Source organism: Podarcis erhardii, assembly GCF_964252035.2.
Source record: "Podarcis erhardii genome assembly, chromosome: 12".
NCBI classification, from domain to species: Eukaryota; Metazoa; Chordata; class Lepidosauria; order Squamata; family Lacertidae; genus Podarcis; species Podarcis erhardii.
In genome coordinates this window covers 38,665,855-38,688,607 of record NC_138513.1, presented here as the reverse complement: position 1 = coordinate 38,688,607, position 22,753 = coordinate 38,665,855, and the positions used below count along the sequence as shown (strand labels likewise).

General features: G+C 42.8%; 1 protein-coding gene and 1 pseudogene across 2 annotated transcripts in view; one reads left to right on the top strand and one right to left on the bottom strand.

Moving 5' to 3' along the window:
- Positions 1–437: 437 nt before the first annotated feature.
- On the bottom strand, positions 438–12,125 carry LOC309352963 (craniofacial development protein 2 pseudogene; annotated as a pseudogene). Its single transcript, XR_014161569.1, has 3 exons — positions 11,998–12,125; positions 5,326–6,568; positions 438–539 (listed from the first exon to the last, which is right to left on the bottom strand). The product of XR_014161569.1 is annotated as a craniofacial development protein 2 pseudogene (transcript).
- The window catches only part of PIK3R4 (phosphoinositide-3-kinase regulatory subunit 4), a 33,095-nt gene continuing 22,328 nt past the window's right edge, over positions 11,987–22,753 (top strand). Inside the window, exons 1-6 of the mRNA XM_081881863.1 lie at positions 11,987–12,099; positions 13,828–14,589; positions 17,868–18,001; positions 18,108–18,690; positions 19,791–19,925; positions 22,457–22,678. Of these exons, the coding sequence (XP_081737989.1) occupies positions 13,860–14,589; positions 17,868–18,001; positions 18,108–18,690; positions 19,791–19,925; positions 22,457–22,678 (1,804 nt within the window). The 5' untranslated portion in view covers positions 11,987–12,099; positions 13,828–13,859. The remainder of the gene's footprint in view (positions 12,100–13,827; positions 14,590–17,867; positions 18,002–18,107; positions 18,691–19,790; positions 19,926–22,456; positions 22,679–22,753) is intronic.

Below are 22,753 nucleotides of genomic sequence, written 5' to 3'. Positions count from 1 at the left end.
GCATTGTTATTTTCACTAATGTATGTGTTATATACACTTCCCCTGATATATGTATTTTTGTACACATTAGATGATTAGAGAATTGCATCATAAAAGTCTGAGCAGGACGAATTTCAAAGAATAATTGAGTTTGCATATTTGTTCAAGACGTAGGAGTTAAGTAGTTTCTCTTTGAAATGAAAGCAAACCAAAATTTATCCCCTATCCCTACCTTAAGTTAGCTCATTGGATGCCAGCTATTATGTTTAGCTTTTATTTTTATAAAAGCTACACACCTAAGGTTAATTGACCCAACCGTGCAGGGGAAAATACGGCATTTTCTCTTATACTGCTGGATCAATTAACCTTAGACTAAAAGTAAAAGTAAGTATGGATACTTCAATATTTTCCTTGAAGTGAAATGTTGTTAATAAAATTAAGAATGAAAATATCTCCTGTCACCAGGAGCGAAAATTTGACATATCTGGATAATCATGGCAGTCTCTCTTCATCATCTTCTTATATGCATAAGCAATCAAACTTGCTGTCAACATGAGTCTCTGGAAATGAGATGGGAGACAAATCAAATGATACGTAATTAAGGACTATTAAGAGGTAATCTGACAGACATGGAAAATTATTTTCAAATAATCCTTTGAATTGTTAATGCATGTTCAGTTCAAACCTCAAGAGACCCTTTTAAAGAGAAGTATACACAAAGCTATCTTGATTGCTTGGAATTGCAGTGACCATAAACTCCATCTTGCTCTAAATCAATGATAATTCCCCATCTGAAATTGTTTATGTTGCCCTTTTCTCTATACCCTGGTAAACAAACTTATGGTGCACAGATCGGCTCAGTTCACACTTAATGCTAAGCCAAACCATACGTTCATTTGATTACGCAAGTGTGTGGGCTCCTGGAGGAGCCTGTGTCTGTTTTACTCCATCTCTGCTTGTGATACTATTGCACTGCACTAAGCCATGATTTGGCTTAGTGCAGGGCTGTCTTAAGCATATGTGGTGCCGGGGTGCAAAGATCTGCCCCCCCCCGGTTGCCCAGTCCCAGGCACGCAGGAGGGCAGAGCTGCCCGCCCACCTCAGTGTCTTGCTGGCTCGGTCGCCCCCGAATTCGCGGCACAGAGCTGCCCGCAGCAGAAGAGCCCGCTGCAGCGCTCCGCCCAATGGGTGGGCTCTTCCCCGGACTCAACTCTCGGGTCCCGGACTCTCGGCCTGGAACCCCTGAGAGCCTGACGCCTGGGTGCCCCACACCCCTAGCGCCTATGGGTAAGACGGCCCTGGCTTAGTGTGCTGTCTGGCTTGGGTTCATGATTTGACTTCTCCAGACAAACCATGAGTCTGGATTTGGGCAACACGCTAAGCAAAACTATGGCTTAGTTCACAGCAGTGCAGCAGCAGTAAGACCAGAGGAGGAGTAAAGCAGATGTGATCTCCATTCCAAGGATGTGCACCCTCACATGTTTGCGGTAGGCCAAGGTTTAGCATTATGTGCAAACCAGGTCAGAAGTACTCCTGGATTCAGTGTCATCTATGGATCCTCAGGTGGTATTAGTGGCGAGGTATGCTTTTTACCAGCTTTGACTGGTTTGCCAGCTGTAGCCTTGTCAAGAGAAAGCAGACCTCACGTCCGTGACACGTGTTAATTATATTCATGTGTTAGATTATTGTAATGTGTTCTATGTGGGGCTGCTCTTAATGACACCCGAAAAACTTCAGTAGGCGAAGAGCGCAGCAGCTAAAACACTTATACAAGTTATTTATTTCGATCATATTATGCCTGTTCTGTACCAGTCACATCAGCCGTCTTTCCATTTCTGGGTCCAATATAGGGTGTTCGTACTAACATTGAAAGCCCCAAATCTGTGGCAACTAGCCTATAGCGCAGCAGTTATTGGACTCCAAATCCCATCGTTCCCCTCTACCATGCCCGGTGGTCAAAGATGAAGGAAAATGTAGTCCAGCAGTATTTTCAGGGCCACAGGTTAGTTTACACCCGTATGAATTTTCTGAGCTTGAAGATCAGTATCCGTGGCCTTTCTCTCGAGCCACCAGTAAGGGCTGCCTGATCAGTACCAGCAGAATACTCTTAGGGAAATGTGTTGACCTTGAGGAGACTGCTTTGGACACTTGTTAATTCAACATAGAATTGGGGTAATTTTATGGGACTTTAAACATTTGTTGTATCTGCTGCTGCTAATTTGAAATTTTAATACTTTGCTGGTTGTCATATATAGCTGCATAATCATATAAGATGAATTTTAAAGAAATCTGTTCAGTAAAAGAAATACAGTAACCCCAAATGTAAACCACAGAGAACGTTTGTTAGTGGATGGTATATACTGTAAATAAGGAAAGAATTGAGTAGACTGTAGTGAGAAAAAAAGAGTGTTCTAACCAGCATCTATTGACCACAAGGGAAAAATTATATTCTGGCCCACCAGCTGCTGTACATGGGATACAGCATTCTGATTTGGGGGGATTGTGTGAGGGCAGAGGAGCTATTATAATCCTCCCTGCCCCATCTTCCAGAATCTAATTCAAGCCCTTGTTATAGTCTCAGAAAATTCTCTCCTTATGCCTTTGTTGCTCCAAACACTTGAGGTACTTGATGCCACAGTCTGCTTCCCTGAACACCTCTCATTAAAAACATGCATATTCAGGCAGAACCCTGATCCTGTACCATGGGGGGAAAGCCCCATTTCTGTTTTAGAACCCACTCTTTGCAACTTGTGTTACAAGGCATGCATACCATCAAGATGAATGATGAATTGCCACAGCATCAGACCCTACGTGCATGTATTAGCCTCCTGACACAATAGCCAGTAACACAGACAAGCATATTAAACATATGGCTGTATGGAAGATATTACCGGAGTCCTTATAGAGGAAATATTGTGGTTGCCATGATTTCCTGTCGGAAAAGGAACTAAGACTAGATTATATTGTCCCTTACTATTGCCCTTACATAGGTCCATCTAAAATAGACACATGTGCCTGTGATAGCCTGAGGCTTGGCAAGCTTCCTGTTCTTAAAAAAAAAAAAAATCAATGTGTCCCTCATACTGCATGAAAATTGTAGATGACATTCTGCCTCTGCTTTAACTGAGTAACAGCAACCTTTCCTACAAATAATTCTCACTTTGAAGCGGCCATACTTCAGGTTCACAGATTACAGGTTTTGGTAGAACCATGTGCCTGTCCTTTAAGAGTACTTCCCTTTTCTGAGTTAAGAAGCCAGATGCAAAGGGGGCAGCCTCTTGCGACAAACAGAGGCTAGGTGGACACCTTAACCTACCTTGTAAATCAAGGTGGGGAATGTGCGGCCCTTCAGATGTTCTTGAACATCATCCCTGACCGTTGGCTATCTTGGATGGGAGTTGGGAGGGTCACAGGTTCCCCACTCCAAGTATAAATGTTGTTGTTGTTGTTTAGTCGTTTAGTCGTGTCCGATTTTTCGTGACCCCATGGACCAGAGCACGTCAGGCACTTCTGTCTTCCACTGCCTCCCGCAGTTTGGTCAAACTCATGCTGGTAGCTTCAAGTACACCATCCAACCATCTCGTCCCCTGTCGTCCCCTTCTCCTTGTGCCCTCCATCTTTCCCAACATCAGGGTCTTTTCCAGGGAGTCTTCTCTTTTCATGAGGTGGCCAAAGTACTGGAGCCTCAGCTTCACGATCTGTCCTTCCAGTGAGCACTCAGGGCTGATTTCCTTTAGAATGGATACATTTGATCTTCTTGCAGTCCATGGGACTCTCAAGAGTCTCCTCCAGCACCATAATTCAAAAGCATCAATTCTTTGGCGATCAGCCTTCTTTATGGTCCAGCTCTCACTTCCATACATCACTACTGGGAAAACCATAGCTTTTACTATACGGACCTTTGTTGCCAAGATGATGACTCTACTTTTTAAGATGCTGTCTAGGTTTGTCATTGCTTTTCTCCCAAGAAGCAGGCGTCTTTTAATTCCGTGACTGCTGTCACCATCTGCAGTGATCATGGAGCCCAAGAAAGTAAAATCTCTCATTATCTCCATTTCTTCCCCTTCTATTTGCCAGGAGATGATGGTACCAGTGGCCATGATCTTCGTTTTTTTGATGTTGAGCTTCAGACCATATTTTGCGCTCTCCTCTTTCACCTTCAATAAAAGATTCTTTAATTCCTCCTCACTTTCTGCCATCAAGGGTGTGTCATCTGCATATCTGAGGTTGTTGATATTTCTTCCGGCAATCTTAATTCCGGCTTCGGATTCATCCAGCCCCGCCTTTCGCATGATGAATTGTGCATATAAGTTAAATAAGCAGGGAGACAATATACAGCCTTGTCGTACTCCTTTCCCAATTTTGAACCATTCAGTTCTTCCATATCCAGTTCTAACTGTAGCTTCTTGTCCCACATAGAGATTTCTCAGGAGACAGATGAGGTGATCAGGCACTCCCATTTCTTTAAGAACTTGCCACAGTTTGCTGTGGTCGACACAGTCAAAGGCTTTTGCATAGTCAATGAAGCAGAAGTAGATGTCTTTCTGGAACTCTCTAGCTTTCTCCATAATCCAGCGCATGTTTGCAATTTGGTCTCTGGTTCCTCTGCCTCTTCTAAATCCAGCTTGCACTTCTGGGAGTTCTCGGTCCACATACTGCTTGAGCCTTCCTTGTAGAATTTTAAGCATAACCTTGCTAGCATGTGAAATGAGTGCAATTGTGCGGTAGTTGGAGCATTCTTTGGCACTGCCCTTCTTTGGGATTGGGATGTAGACTGATCTTCTCCAATCCTCTGGCCATTGCTGAGTTTTCCAAACTTGCTGGCATATTGAGTGTAGCACCTTAACAGCATCATCTTTTAAAATTTTAAATAGTTCAGCTGGAATACCATCACTTCCACTGGCCTTGTTATTTGCAGTGCTTTCTAAGGCCCATTTGACTTCACTCTCCAGGATGTCTGGCTCAAGGTCAGCAACCACACTACCTGGGGTGTACGAGACATCCATATCTTTCTGGTATAATTCTTATGTGTATCCTTGCCACCTCTTCTTGGTGTCTTCTGCTTCTGTTAGGTCCTTACCACTTTTGTCCTTTATTATGGTAATCTTTGTACGAAATGTTCCTTTCATATCTCCAATTTTCTTGAACAGATATCTAGTTCTTCCCATTCTGTTGTCTTCCTTTATTTCTTTGCATTGCTCGTTTAAGAAGGCCTTCTTGTCTCTCCTTGCTATTTTTTGGAAATCTGCATTCAATTTCCTGTATCTTTCACTATTTCTCTCCCTCGCATTTTGCTTGCCTTCTCTCCCCCGCTATTTGTAAGGCCTTGTTAGACAGCCACTTTGCTTTCTCGCATTTCTTTTTCATTGGGATGCTTTTCGTTGCTGCCTCCTGTATAATGTTGCGAGCCTCCACCCATAGTTCTTCAGGCACTCTGTCCAGCAAATCTAAATCCTTAAACCTGTTCCTCACTTCCACTGTGTATTCATAAGGGATTTGGTTTAGCTTGTATCTTACCGGTCCAGTGGTTTTTCCTACTTTCTTCAGTTTAAGCTTGAATTTTGCTATAAGAAGCTGATGATCTGAGCCACAGTCAGCTCCAGGTCTTGTTTTTGCTGACTGTATAGAGCTTCTCCATCTTTGGCTGCAGAGAATATAATCAATCTGATTTCGATGTTGCCCATCTGGTGATGTCCATGTGTAGAGTCGTCTCTTGTGTTGTTGCAAAAGCGTGTTTGTGATGACCAGCTTGTTCTCTTGACAGAACTCTATTAGCCTTTGCCCTGCTTCGTTTTGATCTCCAAGGCCAAACTTGCCAGTTGTTCCTTTTATCTCTTGATTCCCTGCTTTAGCATTCCAATCCCCTATAATGAGAAGAACATCCTTCTTTGGTGTCACTTCTATAAGGTCTTGTAAGTCTTCATAGAATTGGTCAATTTCAGTTTCTTCAGCACCAGTAGTTGGTGCATAAACTTGGATTACTGTGATGTTAAAAGGTCTGCCTTGGATTCGTATCGAGATCATTCTATCATTTTTGAAATTGCATCCCAGTACAGCTTTCACCACTCTTTTGTTTACTATGAGGGCCACTCCATTTCTTTTACGGGTTTCTTGCCCACAGTAGTAGATATGATAGTCATCCGAACTGAATTCGCCCATTCCCGTCCATTTTAGTTCACTGATGCCCAGGATGTCAATATTTATTCTTGCCATCTCATTTTTGACCACATCCAACTTACCCAGGTTCATGGTTCTTACATTCCAGGTTCCTATGCAATATTTTTCTTTGCAGCATTGGACTTTCCTTTCGCTTCCATGCATATCCGCAACTGAGTGTCCTTTCGGCTTTGGACCAGCCGCTTCATCAGCTCTGGATCTACTTGTACTTGTCCTCCACTCTTCCCCAGTAGCATGTTGGACACCTTCCGACCTGAGGGGCTCATCTTCCAGCGTCATAACTTTTATATGCCTGTTGTCTTTGTCCATGGAGTTTTCTTGGCAGGGATACTGGAGTGGCTTGCCGGTTCCTCCTCCAGGTGGATCACGTTTGGTCAAAACTCTCCACTATGACCTGTTCATCTTGGGTGCCCTACTCGGCAAATGTTGCATTTGGTTAAGGCCACTTGCTAATTCCTTCCAGTTTTGATTATCATAAAACATCAGACATACACCAATAACGGTGTCAGGATTGGATTTCCCAGATTTGCAGATCAAATGAAAACAAAACAGATTTTAATTTCATTTTTAAATTGTTTTCTCCTGCTCTCCTTACCACAGTAACACCAACTGTGGTAATATGGGGGAATCCCAACATGTTAGCATCAATTGTGAGTTGCTTCCTGTCTCAGTGAGGTGAGTCGTCCTTCCAATTCCCACATCTAGTTCTGCCTCAGCCCAGTAATGTATGGTTACAAACAATGAACACCTATCCAAAAACCCTAAATATTCAGAACAAACATATTTAACACCATTTTATAAGCCAGAGGCAAAGCACAGCTGTATGCTCATGATAATTTTTTTTACAATTATATATACATATCTCTAGGGAATTCAGGTGCTATTTGAAATCCGAGGCGAGTGAGAGAAACCAAGATTGGCAGCCGTTTCCTGGTGTCAGTGCCAGATTCACTGCTGGGAAACCAGTGAAAGAGTGGTGGTGGTTTTCTCCCTATAGTCTATGATTTATGTGTTTGAGAAACATTGACTAATATCTTCCTCAAGACACTCCTTAAAATCAGAAGTGCTGTTCCTTGTTAAGCTGCTTCAATAGCTGTGACAGCTGCTCTTTTATTCATTACTGCAAAAGATAAAAGTAGGAGAGGAGATTTGACTGTGTGGGAGGAAATGCAAATTTTCTGTTTAAAAGACAGATTGGTGTCAGGTGAAAGAGACCAGGAGCAAAATATATTAACCTGTATTTCTGCTCACCAGACCAGGAATAACCATCACCTCTAAAAGCATGCATATGTCCAAAACATATGAGCCCATTTTTCTATGAGAATGTATGCTTTCTAAACCATCCCTGGCAAATTACTCATTAAGCATGGCCCTTAATATTGTCCTCCACATCAACCAGTTCAGGAATCTCAAAATGTGTATGCAGGTCCAGTTAGTTTGTATCTAGCAAAATTCATTTCAGAATAGTCATATATGGATTGGGGTCCTTTGGTACCTATGCTGAAGCATTGTTCTTCTGCAGTCAGCTTGAATCAAAATGATAAGTGTGGTACCACACAGTATTTCATATAGTATTACGTTCCATATTACAACCCCACAATTGAGATGTGAAATTCTGGTCAAAATGTGCTGAGAATTGTAGACTTCCGTTAGTGAAGGCTTCCCTATTTGTTGTGCTTTAAAAAAGCTCCTGCTTCTCCCAACATTATTGAAAGCTCCTTTTTAATTAAGCATTTCCTAAGGTGGTTTCCTCCTACCCACTTGCATTTGACCTGCAAATGATTCATTTCCAAAACTCAAATCACACTGTTTCCCAGTTGTTGGGGGTTTTTTTGGGGGGGGGGGATTAGGGAGTTAAGCACAATTGCAGAAACTTAAAAATTATTTTAATTTTTTTATTTTCAAAAGAAATGTGATGAATGCAGGAGAGTATTAAGAAGTAGCAACAGATGCAGGAAAGAAAGTAGCAAGAAAAGAGGAGGCAATGATTAAAAGTGTACAGAGGAAGGTGGTCCAAATAGCAAAGGGGCTATTATAGTCTATATCGCCACCGCCGCCACCGCCCTAGCTTAATTTGGAAGTCTGCTGAAAATAAGTCCCTCGAATCCAAAAGGAAATACCATTTGTGCAGCCACTGTGGCTGCTTCTAGAGTCAGTACTGATGGCATCAAAGCCCGAGCTATAGATGGCACACTGGATCCTGCATTGCAGTGGTGGATATACCGGTACTCAGTTAAAAGTATCGCAGGTAGTTTGATCTTAGTGGATATGCATGAAATATAGCAAAGAAAATACAATTTTGTGTGTACTTCTATATTTGCATAAAAACTGATTTTGGTTTTTTTTAATCCCAGGTGTTGAAAAGCTATGGGGGATGCACAACACAGGACATGGAATAACAATGCAACCAGCAAACACAAGGAAAAACAAATCAGAAAGCTGAGTCAAAACCCATCACAACACCAGTTGCCTCATGGACCATTCTTCTGCCAATACACCCAGGTTAGGCTGATGCTGCAATTTTGTTTAAATCAGAATAATTGCCACAAACCTGGTCTTTAGAAAGATGGGTGGACAGCTTGACTAATCAATTGGCAGTGACATATTGATTTTTATCTTTCGCTAAATTACATTTGTCTCTAAACAGTGTACATGAAACTCAATGCAATGAGAATAAGATTGAGCTAAAACCATGACAGAATTCACTTAAAATACCAGCTGGAATAAACAGTAGACACCAGAAGTTCAAGAGGAAGTGGGATGTTATATTGAATGTACAGCTAAAGGCAATACTGAATGCACGGCTCCTGCTGGATACGAGCTGTGCATGCCAGCCATGGATAATACAAAATAACTAAATAAACAAATGTCACCTCCAGCCTATATTAACTGGGTTTTTATAGGAATGTAGAAACAACTTAAAATGCCCACCGTTTTAATCCCAGGTGTTGTAAATTAGCACCACTAATAAGAACAAGTGAATCATGCACTTTGGGGTGGGATAAGAGAGAAATGAAAATGTAGTTGCCATATTATTTGTTTTTGGCTAGATGCTGAAGTTAGATTATTATTTTTCTTAAAGTTACTGATTCACCTATACAAGCTTGCATACTGTATATCAAGCACACTCTGGGGGTGCTTGCCTCTCAGGTCCCTCATGACAGACACCCATCTACAGCCCTCATTTTGAAATTTATATTACCCTACTTGGAAATAATAATAATCCCTTCAGACATCTGTCCTGACGTTAGCTAGATGCAACACCCAAAATCCTTTGATAAGGATTTCTAAGCGGCTTAATTTTTTAACACCTGGTGGAACAGAGACGTATTATACAGAGCATAGGTACTTCTGCATTTTAGGAAAATACAGCCATCTTGTGGCCAAAATTAAAGTTCCGATTCAGTGGCATAGAACATGTTTTCCAGGGGAAAGCTGCGGGCGGGGGGGAGGGGGATGCAAAATGGCTTGGGCGCATGCCTAGAAAGCACGTGTGGACAAGCCCTGTTTTGGCCTGCTAGAATGTATCCTTGAAATGGATGTTGAGGTTATGGCAGATAGCACAATGGGAATGATGACCCAGCATGCAGCAACTGCAGCAAAAAGAGGAATTGTTGGGGACTATTAGGAAAGGGCTTGAAAACAAAGCTGTTGCTATCACAAATCTATGGTGCAACCACACCTGGAATACAGTGTACAGCTCTGGTTGCAGTATCTAAAAAAGGGTATTATAGAACTAGAAAGGGGGCAGAAAGGGGCAGCCAGAATTTTTGGGGATCCAGAGTGCCTTCCAGTTGTGAAAAAACTAAAGAAAGGAAGGACAGACCTCTCTTTTTAAAACCAGACAACTGCAGATGACTTCATTTGCAGGAGGCAGCCCCAATTCTGCTCACATTCATTAAAGTATATGTAAGTAATACTTGTTGTTCAACTGTTGCCAGCCTGACAAGGAAATATTTATCTTCAACTATCTGTGCAAGGCATATATTTCTACCACAAACAGCTAAGATGGCATACAAATGTAATAAACAAATAAAAAATAAATAACAGAGAGACTAGCACAACTTCTTTCAAAGTCTCGTTTCCTACTACAGAATCCCATGACAGACAGGAAAACCAAAGCCTCAAAGTGGCCTGGGAGATACATCCAGACTATAAACCCCAATCAAAATCCTATAACAATATAAATGTAATAGGGATTGGGGCGGACTCCTGTCTCTCCTGTCAGTGGCCCATGTCCAGTTATTATTAATTAAATTAAAACATAATAACAATAATGATTATGATATCCCTAGTGCAGTTGGTTAGAGCCTCATGTTGATAACACCAAGGTCGCAGGTTTGATTCCCATAAGGGGCAGCCGCAGACCCTCCAAATATCCCTATTTTTCAGGGACAGTCCCAGATTTACAGAAGCTGTCCTGGTTTCTGACTTGATCCCGGAATGTCCCGTTTTTCCTTAGGATGTCCCATTTTTCATTGCAGAAATGTTGGAAGGTATGGTAGGATGTCCCGATTTTATTCAGAGAAATGTTGGGAGGGTGTGGAGTTATGCAACCCCCTTAAGTCAGGGAGAAAAATAACTATACAACCTTTAGAAGACATCTGAAAGCAGCTCTGTATAGGGAAGCTTTTTAATGTTCAGTGTTTTATTATGTTTTTGTATATGCTAGAAGCCACCCAGAGTGGCTAGGGCAACCCAGTCAGATGGGCATGGTATAAATGATAAAATTATCATTATCATAATGAAATAAGGTAAAGGTAAAGGTACCCCTGCCCGTATGGGCCAGTCTTGCCAGATTCTAGGGTTGTGCGCTCATCTCACTCTATAGGCCGGGAGCCAGCGCTGTCCGCAGACACTTCCGGGTCACGTGGCCAGCGTGATGAAGCTGCATCTGGCGAGCCAGCGCAGCACACGGAAACGCCGTTTACCTTCCCGCCAGTAAGCGGTCCCTATTTATCTACTTGCACCCGGGGGTGCTTTCGAACTGCTAGGTTGGCAGGCGATTTGAACTGCCGACCTTTTGATCGGCAAGCCCTAGGCACTGAGGCTTTTACCCACAGTGCCACCCGTGTCCCTATCTAGGAGCAGCAAATTAAGAAGAAGAATAATAATAATTAATAATAATAATAGTTGCTGTTATTATTCTTTGCTGCTACCAGATGGCCTCCCTTAGGGGCGGTAACAAATTATTATTATTAATATTATTATTATATTTATTTATTTGCTTGCTTGCTTGCTAACGGGGCGGGGAACATAAATAACAACAACAACAACAACAACAAATTATTATTATTATTATTATTATATTTATTTGCTTGCTTGCTTGCTAACGGGGCAGGGAACATAATAATAATAACAAATTATTATTATTATTATTATTATTATTATTATTATTATTATTATTATTATTTGCTTGCTTGCTTGCTTGCTAACGGGGCGGGGAACATAAATAATAATAATAATAATAATAATAATAATTACTAATTATTATTATTAATTATTATTAAATAATAATAATAATAATAATAATAATAATAATAATTTTGTCCCCCCGTTAGCAAATTAATAAATAAATTAATAATAATAATAATAATAATTTCTTCCCCGCCCCGTTAGCAAGCAAGCAAATAAATATAATAAATATAATACTAATTTGTTCCCCGCCCCTGGGCGCGGGAAGGGCCTGGCTTCCCGAGGAGGCCGCCGCGGGAGGGCCAGCAGCGTCCAAGCAAGCGCCGGCCTCCGGCTCCTCCGGCTCCGCCGGCTCCTCCTTTTCCCTCCCCGCCAGGATGTGAGCTCAGCGGCCGCGCCGCCTCCTTCCTCTTGTGTAACGCTTACCGGTTTCCCGTGCGGCGGCGGCCGAGGAGCCGAGAGCGCTGGGGGGGCAAGCGCGGCCCTGGCCTCCCGGGACTCCCCGGGGCCACCAGCTGAGGAGAGGCGGTGAGTCGCCGTTGGCGCGGCGGGAAGGCTCGCGCTCTCTCCCTCACGCCTCGCCTCAGGCGGGAGGGAAAACGCCTGAGGTAAAAGGGCGCGAGGAGGACCCACACGCCGCCGCTGTTGGGAGGAGGGACTTCGCTTTTGAGGGGTCCCCAGCGCCATGGCGGGGCCCCCTTTTATTGGGGGACCTTTCTCTCCCCCCAATACTGCAAAGGGATGTTAAGGAGCAGGAAGTGGGTTTTTTTCTGAGGGAGGGAGAACGGACTGACGGGCTCATTCATGGCCGACCGCTGGGCATGGCAAATAGCAATGTTGACCAGCGTGGTGGTGCCTTGGCTTCGTCTCCTTGAATCTGAGACGCCACAGAGCGGGGTTTCCCAAACTTGGGTCGCCAGCTTGTTTTTTTTTAAGGACTACAACGCCCATCATCCCTGGACTACTCGTCCTGCTAGCTAAGGATGATGGGAGTTGTAGTCCAAGAGCAGTTTGGGAAACTGCTCCAGAAGAAGAGTGTGTGTGTATATACATAATGTGTGTGTGTGTGTACACACGTGTGTGTGTGTACAGTGCTTTCCCCCCCTAAAAAGATGTTTAAGGCTACTCTCATTTTGACTCGAGAAAATCACCATTTTATACTTCAGATTGGGAAAAATAAATAAATGGACAAAAGTACGGCACAAAGATTCACAAAATGTTTAGGGGTATGCGTCCCCCCCCCCCCAGAAAAAAGCACTGTGTGTGTGTGTGTGTGTGTGTGTGTGTATATCTATCTATCTATCTATCTATATATATATATATACACTGAGTCCTTGTGGATACAGAGTACACATGTTCCATGGTGCCTCTTTTAAAAGACTCACCCTGTATATGTGTGTATAATAAAATGTGTGTGTGTGTGTGTGTGTAATAAAATCTTCAAAGATGAATCTTAGAAAGAAACTGAGGGAAGAGGTGTAAAGTTAAAAGGCGGGAGAGGTGCGAAATGCTGTGGTAGAAAATGGCCATGGGAATGTTTCTAGAAGGCTGCTTGGGAAAGTGGTGCCTTTGCACAGCTTTTGGTCCTTTCCAGATATTTTTAGACTGACTACAATTCCCATCAGCCCCAGTGAGCATGGCCCCATGGTCAGGCGTGATGGGAATTGTAGTCCAGCAGCGTCTTGGCGGGCACCGGTTCGGAAAAGGCTGCCCTATTAAATATTCTGTGTTAAGGGAAGTGGGAGCCTTTGGGTTATTAAATGCTGTTATCTCAGACACGTTGTGCAAAATGGGGACATAAGGGGACATAACAGCCTCAGGTGACTCGATGGGTTAGTGTGCCGGGGGTTGGACTAGATGACCCTCGGTCCCTTCCAACTCTGCAGTCCTATGACCCACCTAGCCCAGCATCCTGTTCTTTCAGTGGCCAAGCAGAGTCCTATAAGAAGCCCAAAAGCAGGATAGTGCAATAGCACTATTCCCACTTGTGATTTCCAGCAACTGGGCTCTATATCGACTTGCCGTCCCATTCTACACTTTCTAATTGATATTTTAAATCAAATTGGTACATATGTGGACTCAGTTTAATAACATTAATAAAACAAGACATTAAAAACAAATTATTATTTATAAAATATTTAAAAATAGAGCCACTTAATAGTAATTTGTGTGTTTCAAAATGAAATTATGTATTGTGTGTCGTTTGTGAAGAGCAATGCAGCTGAGATGAACAAATCGCCCTCTTGTCTTTTTTAGGCAGAGTTGTGACGAAGAACTAAAGGTCTGCCATGGGGAACCAGCTGGCTGGTATTGCCCCTTCTCAGATCCTCTCCGTTGACAGCTATTTCTCAGACATCCATGACTTTGAATATGACAAAAGCTTGGGCAGTACTCGGTTTTTTAAAGTTGCCCGAGCCAAGCACAGAGAAGGTCTGGTGGTCGTCAAGGTGTTTGCAATTCAAGATCCAACTTTACCGTTAACTAGTTACAAGCAGGAGCTGGAGGAGCTGAAAATAAGGTTGAATTCTGCGCAAAACTGCCTTCCCTTCCAGAAGGCCACATTATCTGAAAAAGCAGCCATGCTTTTCAGGCAGTATGTACGAGATAATCTCTATGACCGTATTAGTACTCGTCCGTTCCTGAACAACATTGAGAAACGGTGGATAGCCTTCCAGATCTTGACTGCAGTGGACCAAGCACACAGGTCTGGGGTCCGTCACGGAGACATCAAAACTGAAAATGTCATGGTGACCAGCTGGAACTGGGTCCTTCTAACAGATTTTGCTAGTTTTAAACCTACCTACCTTCCTGAAGACAACCCTGCTGATTTCAATTATTTCTTTGATACGTCAAGAAGGAGGACTTGCTACATTGCTCCAGAGCGCTTTGTTGATGGCAGCATATTTGCAACGGAACTGGAGAATATGAGAGATCCTTCCACTCCCCTGGTGGACTTGGCTAACAGTAATCAACGAAGCAGGGGGGAACTAAAGCGTGCAATGGACATCTTTTCTGCAGGTACTTTAAAGTGATCAATTAAACGACGTGCATAAGCTGTGCCTTCATAGAAAGTGTTGCTTTCTGATTTCTGGGGGAGGAGTGGGGAACTTAGTGCAATCTTGTGATGAACTAAAACCATCAACCTTTTCCAGATACAATGTATGAGATACAGCATAGAACTACAGTGGTACCTTGGTTCTCAAACTTAATCTGTTCCGGCAGTCCATCCCAAAACCAAAGCGTTCCAAAACCAAGGCGTGCTTTCCCATAGAAAGTAATGCAGAATGGATCAATCCATTCCAGACCTTTAAAAACAACCCCTAAAACAGCAATTTAACAAGAGGTTTACTATCTAATGATACCATTGATCCATAAAATGAAAGCAATAAACAATGTACTGCAGTCACACAATCAGTAGCTGAACTGGGTTCCACAAACAAAAAGAGCTGCAAAAACAAAAATGCAAAATAAATAGCAAAAACAGACAGACCTCAGCGTAACACTCAAAATGGAAGTGTGGCACTCACAAGGGAAGTAGCACTCAAATCAGAAGTGTAACACTCAAAACTCAAAACCGAATTGTGGCACTCAAATCGGAAGCGTAACACTCAAAATGGAAGCATAACACTCAAAATGGAAGTGTAGCACTCAAATCGGAAGCGTAACACTCAAAACGGAGCACATTCGGCTTCCGAAAAATGTTTGCAAACCGGAACACTTACTTTCAGGTTTGCAGTGTTTGGGTTCCAAGTTGTTTGAGTACCAAGGTGTTTGAGAACCAAGGTACCACTGTACAGGTTTTACTTCACAGTCACATTAGTCTGCATGATAATTCTTAGCATTCCTTGTGAATTCTCAAGTCTTCCTGTGATTAGCAAAGTATAATGTTTAGCAGGAGGCTTGCAAACAATTAAGCTCCACATTTGTCCAGCCAAAGTATATATAAAAAAATAACATATAGTACATCTCCTGTAATCATACAATTTCAGAATGTAATGGGAAAATACATTGTTGAAAGCTTCTCTGTGTAAAAATCATAATAAAATCATTGCGTATAGAAAACTTGCAAGTAAGTATGAAGGTTCCTAGCTTAGCCTTCTCCCCAGTATGCTAGTTTTTCCCATTTAGAATGGTGTTGTTGTTTGTTTGCTTCCTTGTATTTTTTAAAACAAACAAGCATGCCATTCTCTCATCTGCGTTCTGAAATGGTACTGTCCCAAGAGACTTACTCTAATTTCTGTAGCTGTGAAGTACACTGAATAACAGTAGCATCTCTGTATTTTAATGGTGATTCATACTGGGCTAATTTCTATGCCTCTCAGGGTGCTTCCAGATGTGGGCTTAATATTACAAAAAGGCTATTGAGACATTGCAATAGGGCATTGTAACTTGCTGGATTTTCCCTTTTCTGGAAAATCCTGATTAAAGGTAGGGGGAGGAAATATGGAGCGGTATTTTGATGTCAATAGCATTGTATTGAATGCATAATGAACACCATTCCCCCATAAACACCTGTCTAGAAGCAATCTGAAAGCACTTCCTGGTGTCAGATCCATGTGGCTACTTATGTTCTACTGGGGTCTCTGCATTAAGCCTGTGGATTGTAGTGGGAGGATTGGTCACATGAGTTAGCCCCAGATACATTAGTGAAATTGTAAAACATGCTCACAAGAAACCTTATAATTTCATGATCCACAATATTTTTTTGTTGGCGTCAATCTCTTCTTACTATTTAGAGGCTGGACATCTTGCCCTGGTGCTGACAGTTATTTGCACTTCTGTCATTCTTCCTAAGTAATGTGAATCTACATGCAGGTTTGGGGGCTTCATCATGTTGGGCAGCCCTTTATTGTTTCTGCTTCAGGAAACAATGGTTCTTACCTTGGTTGAGAAATCCTACAGTCAACTGAAGGACAGAGAAACTAACTCCAGGCACATCTAGAGAAGAACAGCTTATTTTCATACTTTCTTTCCTTTTTCAATAAACAGTATTTGGTGGGACCTTTTCTGCCTAGCTGTCAGTGTATGATGTGGGTTCATATTGTGTTCTGAATGCAGTCAACTGGTAGTATATAGTCTCGCTCATTCAGTAGCAGGAAATATGGATGCCAACAGGTGCTGAATGCTCCTTTTCTCCAGGCTGTAAAGGTTAATCTACAATTTTGAACTCCACATAGAGTTCTGTCTACACAGCAGCCCTACTCATATTGTTTTGGGCCACTGATCATCCCTTGTGGGGGTGTGGGTGTGTAAAACATCTTCAAGCCTGCACGTATTCTTACTGGTTCTCAGTGATGGTTTCCAATATCATTTGAACACCAGAGGGGAAAAAGGATGCGGTTGATACGCTTTTCCCACACACCCCAATTTGATGGAGTTTCTATTTCTTTTAAAAGAAATAGAATGCCCTCCCATCAGATGTTAAGGAGATGAGTAATTATATAACATTTAGGAAACAACTGAGGGAAACCCTGTATAGGGAAGCTTTTTAAGGTTTAATGTTTTACTAAACCACAGAGCCTCTTGGGCTTGCTGATCAGAAGGTCGGCAGTTCAAAAACCCCATGATGGGGTGAGCTCCCGTTGTTCAGTCCCAGCTCCTGCCCACCTAGCAGTTTGAAAGCATGTCAAAGTGCAAGTAGATAAATAGATACCGCTCCAGTAGGAAGGTAAATGGCGTTTCCGTGCGCTGCTCTGGTTTGCCAGAAGCGGCTTAGTCATGCTGGCCACGTGACATGGAAGCCATCTGCAGACAAACGTCGGCTCCCTCGGCCAGTAAAGAGATAAGTGCACAACCCCAGAGTCGTCCGCAACTGGACCTAACGGTCAGGGGTACCTTTACCTTTACCTTATGTTTTTATATATGCTGGAAGCTGCCCAGAGTGGCTGGGGCAACCCAGTCAGATGGCCGAGGTATTACTACTACTGCTACTACTACTACAAGTTTATTATTATTATTATTATTAGTAGTAGTAGTAGTAGTAGTATTTATTATAGCAATAGAGTTAGAAAAAGCAAGTTCCTGTGCTGCAAGCTGAAGTCTTCATCAGCCTCCTCATGTCAGTTTTTGGAGTGCAGGATTATGGTTCTATATTGGTAATTAGAGCACTTAGGGCTGGAAGTTGAACTATAGAGGTGGCGAGAAGTGATGTCTTCTTAAATGCTAGAACTTGAAAAGGATTATGTGGCCAATTGGAAAGTGACATCATCTCCATCTTTTATAGTCTTTGGTTATGAGCAGGCGAAACAAGAGATGTCTACCAAATAATTCTCAGGAAGCTGTTCTGTATTTTCCAGGTTGCGTAATAGCTGAGCTCTTTACAGAAGGTGTACCTCTGTTTGACTTGTCACAGCTTTTGGCGTATAGAAATGGCCTCTTTTCCCCTGAACAAGTCCTGAATAAAATTGAAGACCGGAGTATTAGAGAACTGGTAACTAAATCCACTCTATTTACAGTGGCTTATTGCATTTTCCATACCTACTTTAATAATAAAGCATTGCCTTCACCTTGCTCTTTTTGCTCTCTTTTATCTGAAGGTTACCCAGATGATCCACTGCGAACCAGAAAAACGTTTAGCAGCTGAAGACTACTTGAAACAACAACGAAACAACGCATTTCCTGAAATATTTTATACTTTCCTCCAGCCTTACATGGCACAGTTTGCCAAGGAAACCTTTGTATCTGCAGATGAGCGCATCCTCGTTATACGTAAAGATCTGGACAATATTATCCATAATCTCTGTGGACATGACCAAACCGAAAAAGCTGAAGGAGAGACAAAGGAAAATGGGCTGGTCATTTTGGTGTCGGTGATAACGTCATGTCTTCAGACCCTCAAATACTGTGATTCAAAGCTGGCTGCTTTGGAACTGATTCTCCAGTTGGCACCCAGGTTAAGTGTGGAAATTCTGCTGGACCGTATCACGCCTTATCTCTTGCATTTCAGCAATGACTCTGTGCCCAGAGTAAGGGCAGAAGCCGTTAGGACACTCACTAAAGTTCTTGCTCTGGTCAAAGAAGTACCACGTAATGATATCAATATCTACCCAGAATACATCTTGCCAGGTATTGCACATTTGGCCCAAGATGAAGCCACTATTGTCCGACTGGCTTATGCTGGTAAGAGGGGAGATGGGGGGGGCATTGGGGAAGGTTTTCTTTGATGTCATTGCATTTCTTTTTTTAAATCACAGAACTGGAATAAAGAGGGAGGTGTCTGCAAATGTAGATTTTTATTTAGTGCTGAATTTATTTTTCCTTGTATGAAAATTTGGGGGATAAAAAAAAAATTATCAGAATGACCTCTTGTGTCTAAATTAAATAAATAGGCCAGAATGTCAATGGCAAAAACATGTTTGGGTCCTACCATCTGCCTGTCTTACTGCTCTAAAAATAACAAACCAACCAGGAGTGTGCCCTGCTACTTGTGCTTCTGACACAAGAATGCCAGAATGATCATTGTTTTTTTGGGATCTGAAACAAGTTTGTCTAGTCCTGAATTCTGTTTTTGCCAGTAGTCAGTGAGGGGGGGGGGGTCTCTTGGAGCTCACACAAAATGTGATGGTAGTGCAGAGGTCCATATGGCACAGACATGAAATGGGCATTAAGTGGTGGCTCTTGCCCATGCCCTGCCTCCCCCCCCCAAAAAAAAATACTGGTAAAGGAAGCAATTTCGCAAAGTTCAATCTTGGTTTTCTATGTATAGGGGTAAGCTAGGGTAAAGGTAAAGGGACCCCTGACCATTAGGTCCAGTCGTGACCGGCTCTAGGGTTGCGCTCATCTCGCTTTATTGGCTAAGGGAGCCGGTGTACTGCTTCCGGGTCATGTGGCCAGCATGACTAAGCCGCTTTGGCGAACCAGAGCAGCGCACGGAAATGCCATTTACCTTCCCGCCGGAGCGGTACCTATTTATCTAATTGCACTTTGATGTGCTTTCGAACTGCTAGGTTGGCAGGAGCAGGGTCCGAGCTACAGGAGCTCACCTCGTCGCGGGGATTCGAACCGCCGACCTTCTGATCGGCAAGTCCTAGGCTCTGTGGTTTAACCCACAGCGCCACCTGCGTCCCAGTATATAAGATGCTGTTATTCTGAGACACTTCACATTTTAATCACACATCACCTGTGCTTAAAGCTATTGCCACTTTTTCTGTTGTTGTTAATCTTTTTTTTAAAAAAATCTTGGATTATCTGTCTCTCACATCCTGCTCTGATATTTGCAGAAAACATAGCACTGTTGGCAGAAACTGCTCTGAGATTCTTAGAACTTGTCCAGTTGAAAAACTTGAACATGGAGAATGAACCAAATAGTGAAGAAATGGATGATGCAACACATCCAAGCGAAAATTATGATACTGGTAATGTATCTTTCACTTTCCTTTACAGTGGTGCCCTGCAAGGCGAACGCCTCGCAAGACGAAAAACCCGCTAGACGAAAGGGTTTTTCGTTTTGGAGGCGCTTCGCAAAACGAATTTCCTATGGGCTTGCTTCGCAAGACGAAAATGTCTTGCGAGTTCCTGCGGGGTTTTTTTCCTCCCCCCCCCTTTTTTCTAAGCCGCTAAGCCGCTTATCTGCTTATCTGCTAAGCCGATAAGCCGCTAAAAGCCGATAATAGCGCTAATCCGTCAATGGGCTTGCTTCGCAAGACGAAAAAACCGCTAGACGAAGAGACTCGCGGAACGGATTCTTTTCGTCTTGCGAGGCACCACTGTACTTAGAGCATGCTCATATGAATACTTATTGGGGAGTAAGCCCAATTGGATGTAGTGGTTGTTGTGTCCAAATGAACATGCATAGACTCCAGAGACTGTTAATTTTTTCATCTTTATGGTTCAGATTCCAGAAGGATGCTGAGAACTTCCGCTTCATGAGAGCTACAGTAGGGATTTAGGTTAATCTCCCAATTCTTAATGAGAAAGAGGCACCAAAAGACCAATGCCACAGTCAAGTCAGGATACCTTTATCCAGTCCTTCAGGAAATCAGACTGGTGATCATCCTAGCAAGAAATTATGACTTAAGGATAGCCATCACCCTTCTTGGCATTTTAAAGCTCTGTGGAACTTGACAGACCACAGAGAAAACATTGTCCTACAAGGCAGCCTAAAAATAGCTGCTCAAAGAAGATAAAATATTTTGAACAAATAGAGTTTTGCAAGTAAACCAGAAGCGGGGAACATGAGGCACAGGGGGCGGATTTAGCAATCCAGGCCTTTCTAACTGGCCTTTGGGACTCTCCCCAGGCCACACCACTCCCATTGCCCTGCTTTGTGCCCTGATCAAGCCCTTATCAATCAGAGTGGCAGAGTGACCTTTATCTGTGGTAATCCCTCTTGTTTGCTAGGATGGCTAGATGTGTTTGCGGGAGGTAGAAATCTCCACCAGTTGTGTGTCTGGAATATAGCCTACTGTACAAGGTTAAGAGTCATATCAGTTTTTCCATAAACCTTTGCCTCTGGCCTTATCCACCACTGGCATGCGTCCCTGGAAGGTTGCTGATGAGGTAATGTAGCCTTCTGGCTGAAAGAAGTTCTTCATGCCTAAAGTAGAGCCTTCCATATTCCCTATACAGTGGTACCTCGGGTTACATATGCTTCAGGTTACATACGCTTCGGGTTACAGACTCCACTAACCCAGAAATATTACCTCGGGTTAAGAACTTTGCTTCAGGATGAGAACAGAAACTGTGCAGCGGCGGCGCAGCGGCAGCAGGAGGCCACATTAGCTAAAGTGGTGCTTCAGGTTAAGAACAGTTTCAGGTTAAGAACAGATCTCCAGAACGAATTAACTTAATTCGTTAATTAACCCAAGGTACCACTGTAGTGTTAAGGAGATCCCTCTAATGGGTTTAAGTGCACAGGTGTATCCTGTGTATGAGAAACGTAATGTTTGCAGAGTGAACTTTAGGTTCTGTGCAGCAAGTACCTCTAAAGAAGAGTTGCTTCCTAGTTTCTAAAATCTAAGGTATTTCATTGAGCAAATAGTCAAGGAGACTTTTAGTTGTTCCTTCACTTTCAGTGTGGCGCATCTACTCTAAACCTCTCACTCCAAGGCTACACAAAGCTCCCCACAAGTGGTTCGTCTCCTGATCAAAATGTTTTTCTACCCACAATTGCATGCTGGTCCTGCTTCTGCTCATTCTCTCTTTCTCTGTTCTATCCACCATCCCTTCCCCTGCCATCTGAAGGGGAGTCTTTTATCCTTGTGCTCCACAAGCCGCTGCAAGCCTAGAGTAACCTTTGAAGTTATAGGAATGACTAGAAAATTGAATTTCTTGGGCCTTGTTAACATAGTGCTTTTTCTGCATATTTGCTGACCTACTTACACACGTAACCACATACATCCAACAGGTAGATCACGATCCACTGGCAGATTATGGGGGGTCCGTGGTAGATCGAAGTAGATCACGGACTGCCCCCCCCCCAAAAAAAACTTTGGCTCCCTAAAAAAAGCTCAACAACTCTGGTAGATTACTGCCAGTTTTTTTATAGTGGGAGTAGATTTCAGTCTCTTGAAATTTGGACATGCCTGGCATAGATGATTCCTTTAGAAGCAGTGACATTGTCAGTGCAGCAAATTGGATACCATAACCTCAACCAGTTTAGAACAAGGAAGCATAGAAACTCAATGCGAGTGTTGCAGTTCATGTGGGGCTGTGACTGCGCCCTGATGTGTATGCTGTGGGCCCAACCCATGGCCTTTGACCACCCATGGCCTAATGCCGTTATATATATATGTGTGTGTGTGTGTTTTAAAAATATATATTAAATAATACAAAAATAATGACCCACAAAAGGAGGGATTCCTGAGTGCAAATAATACATCACAAGGATGATAACACAGTCACATCTGGTTTTTCCTTAACCTTTTTCTATGGTCCTTCTTTGTAGAGCTTCAGGCCTTGCATGAAATGGTCCAACAGAAAGTTGTCACTTTGCTGAGCGACCCAGAAAACATTGTGAAGCAGACTCTGATGGAAAATGGAATAACTCGCCTTTGTGTCTTTTTTGGTCGTCAAAAAGCCAACGATGTTCTTCTCTCCCATATGATCACCTTTCTCAACGATAAGAATGACTGGCATTTACGAGGAGCATTTTTTGACAGCATAGTGGGTATGTGCTTGACAACAAATACCAGCTTTTTATCCTGAGGTCACAGTTGGGCTGATAGCTTTATTAGGACCCACC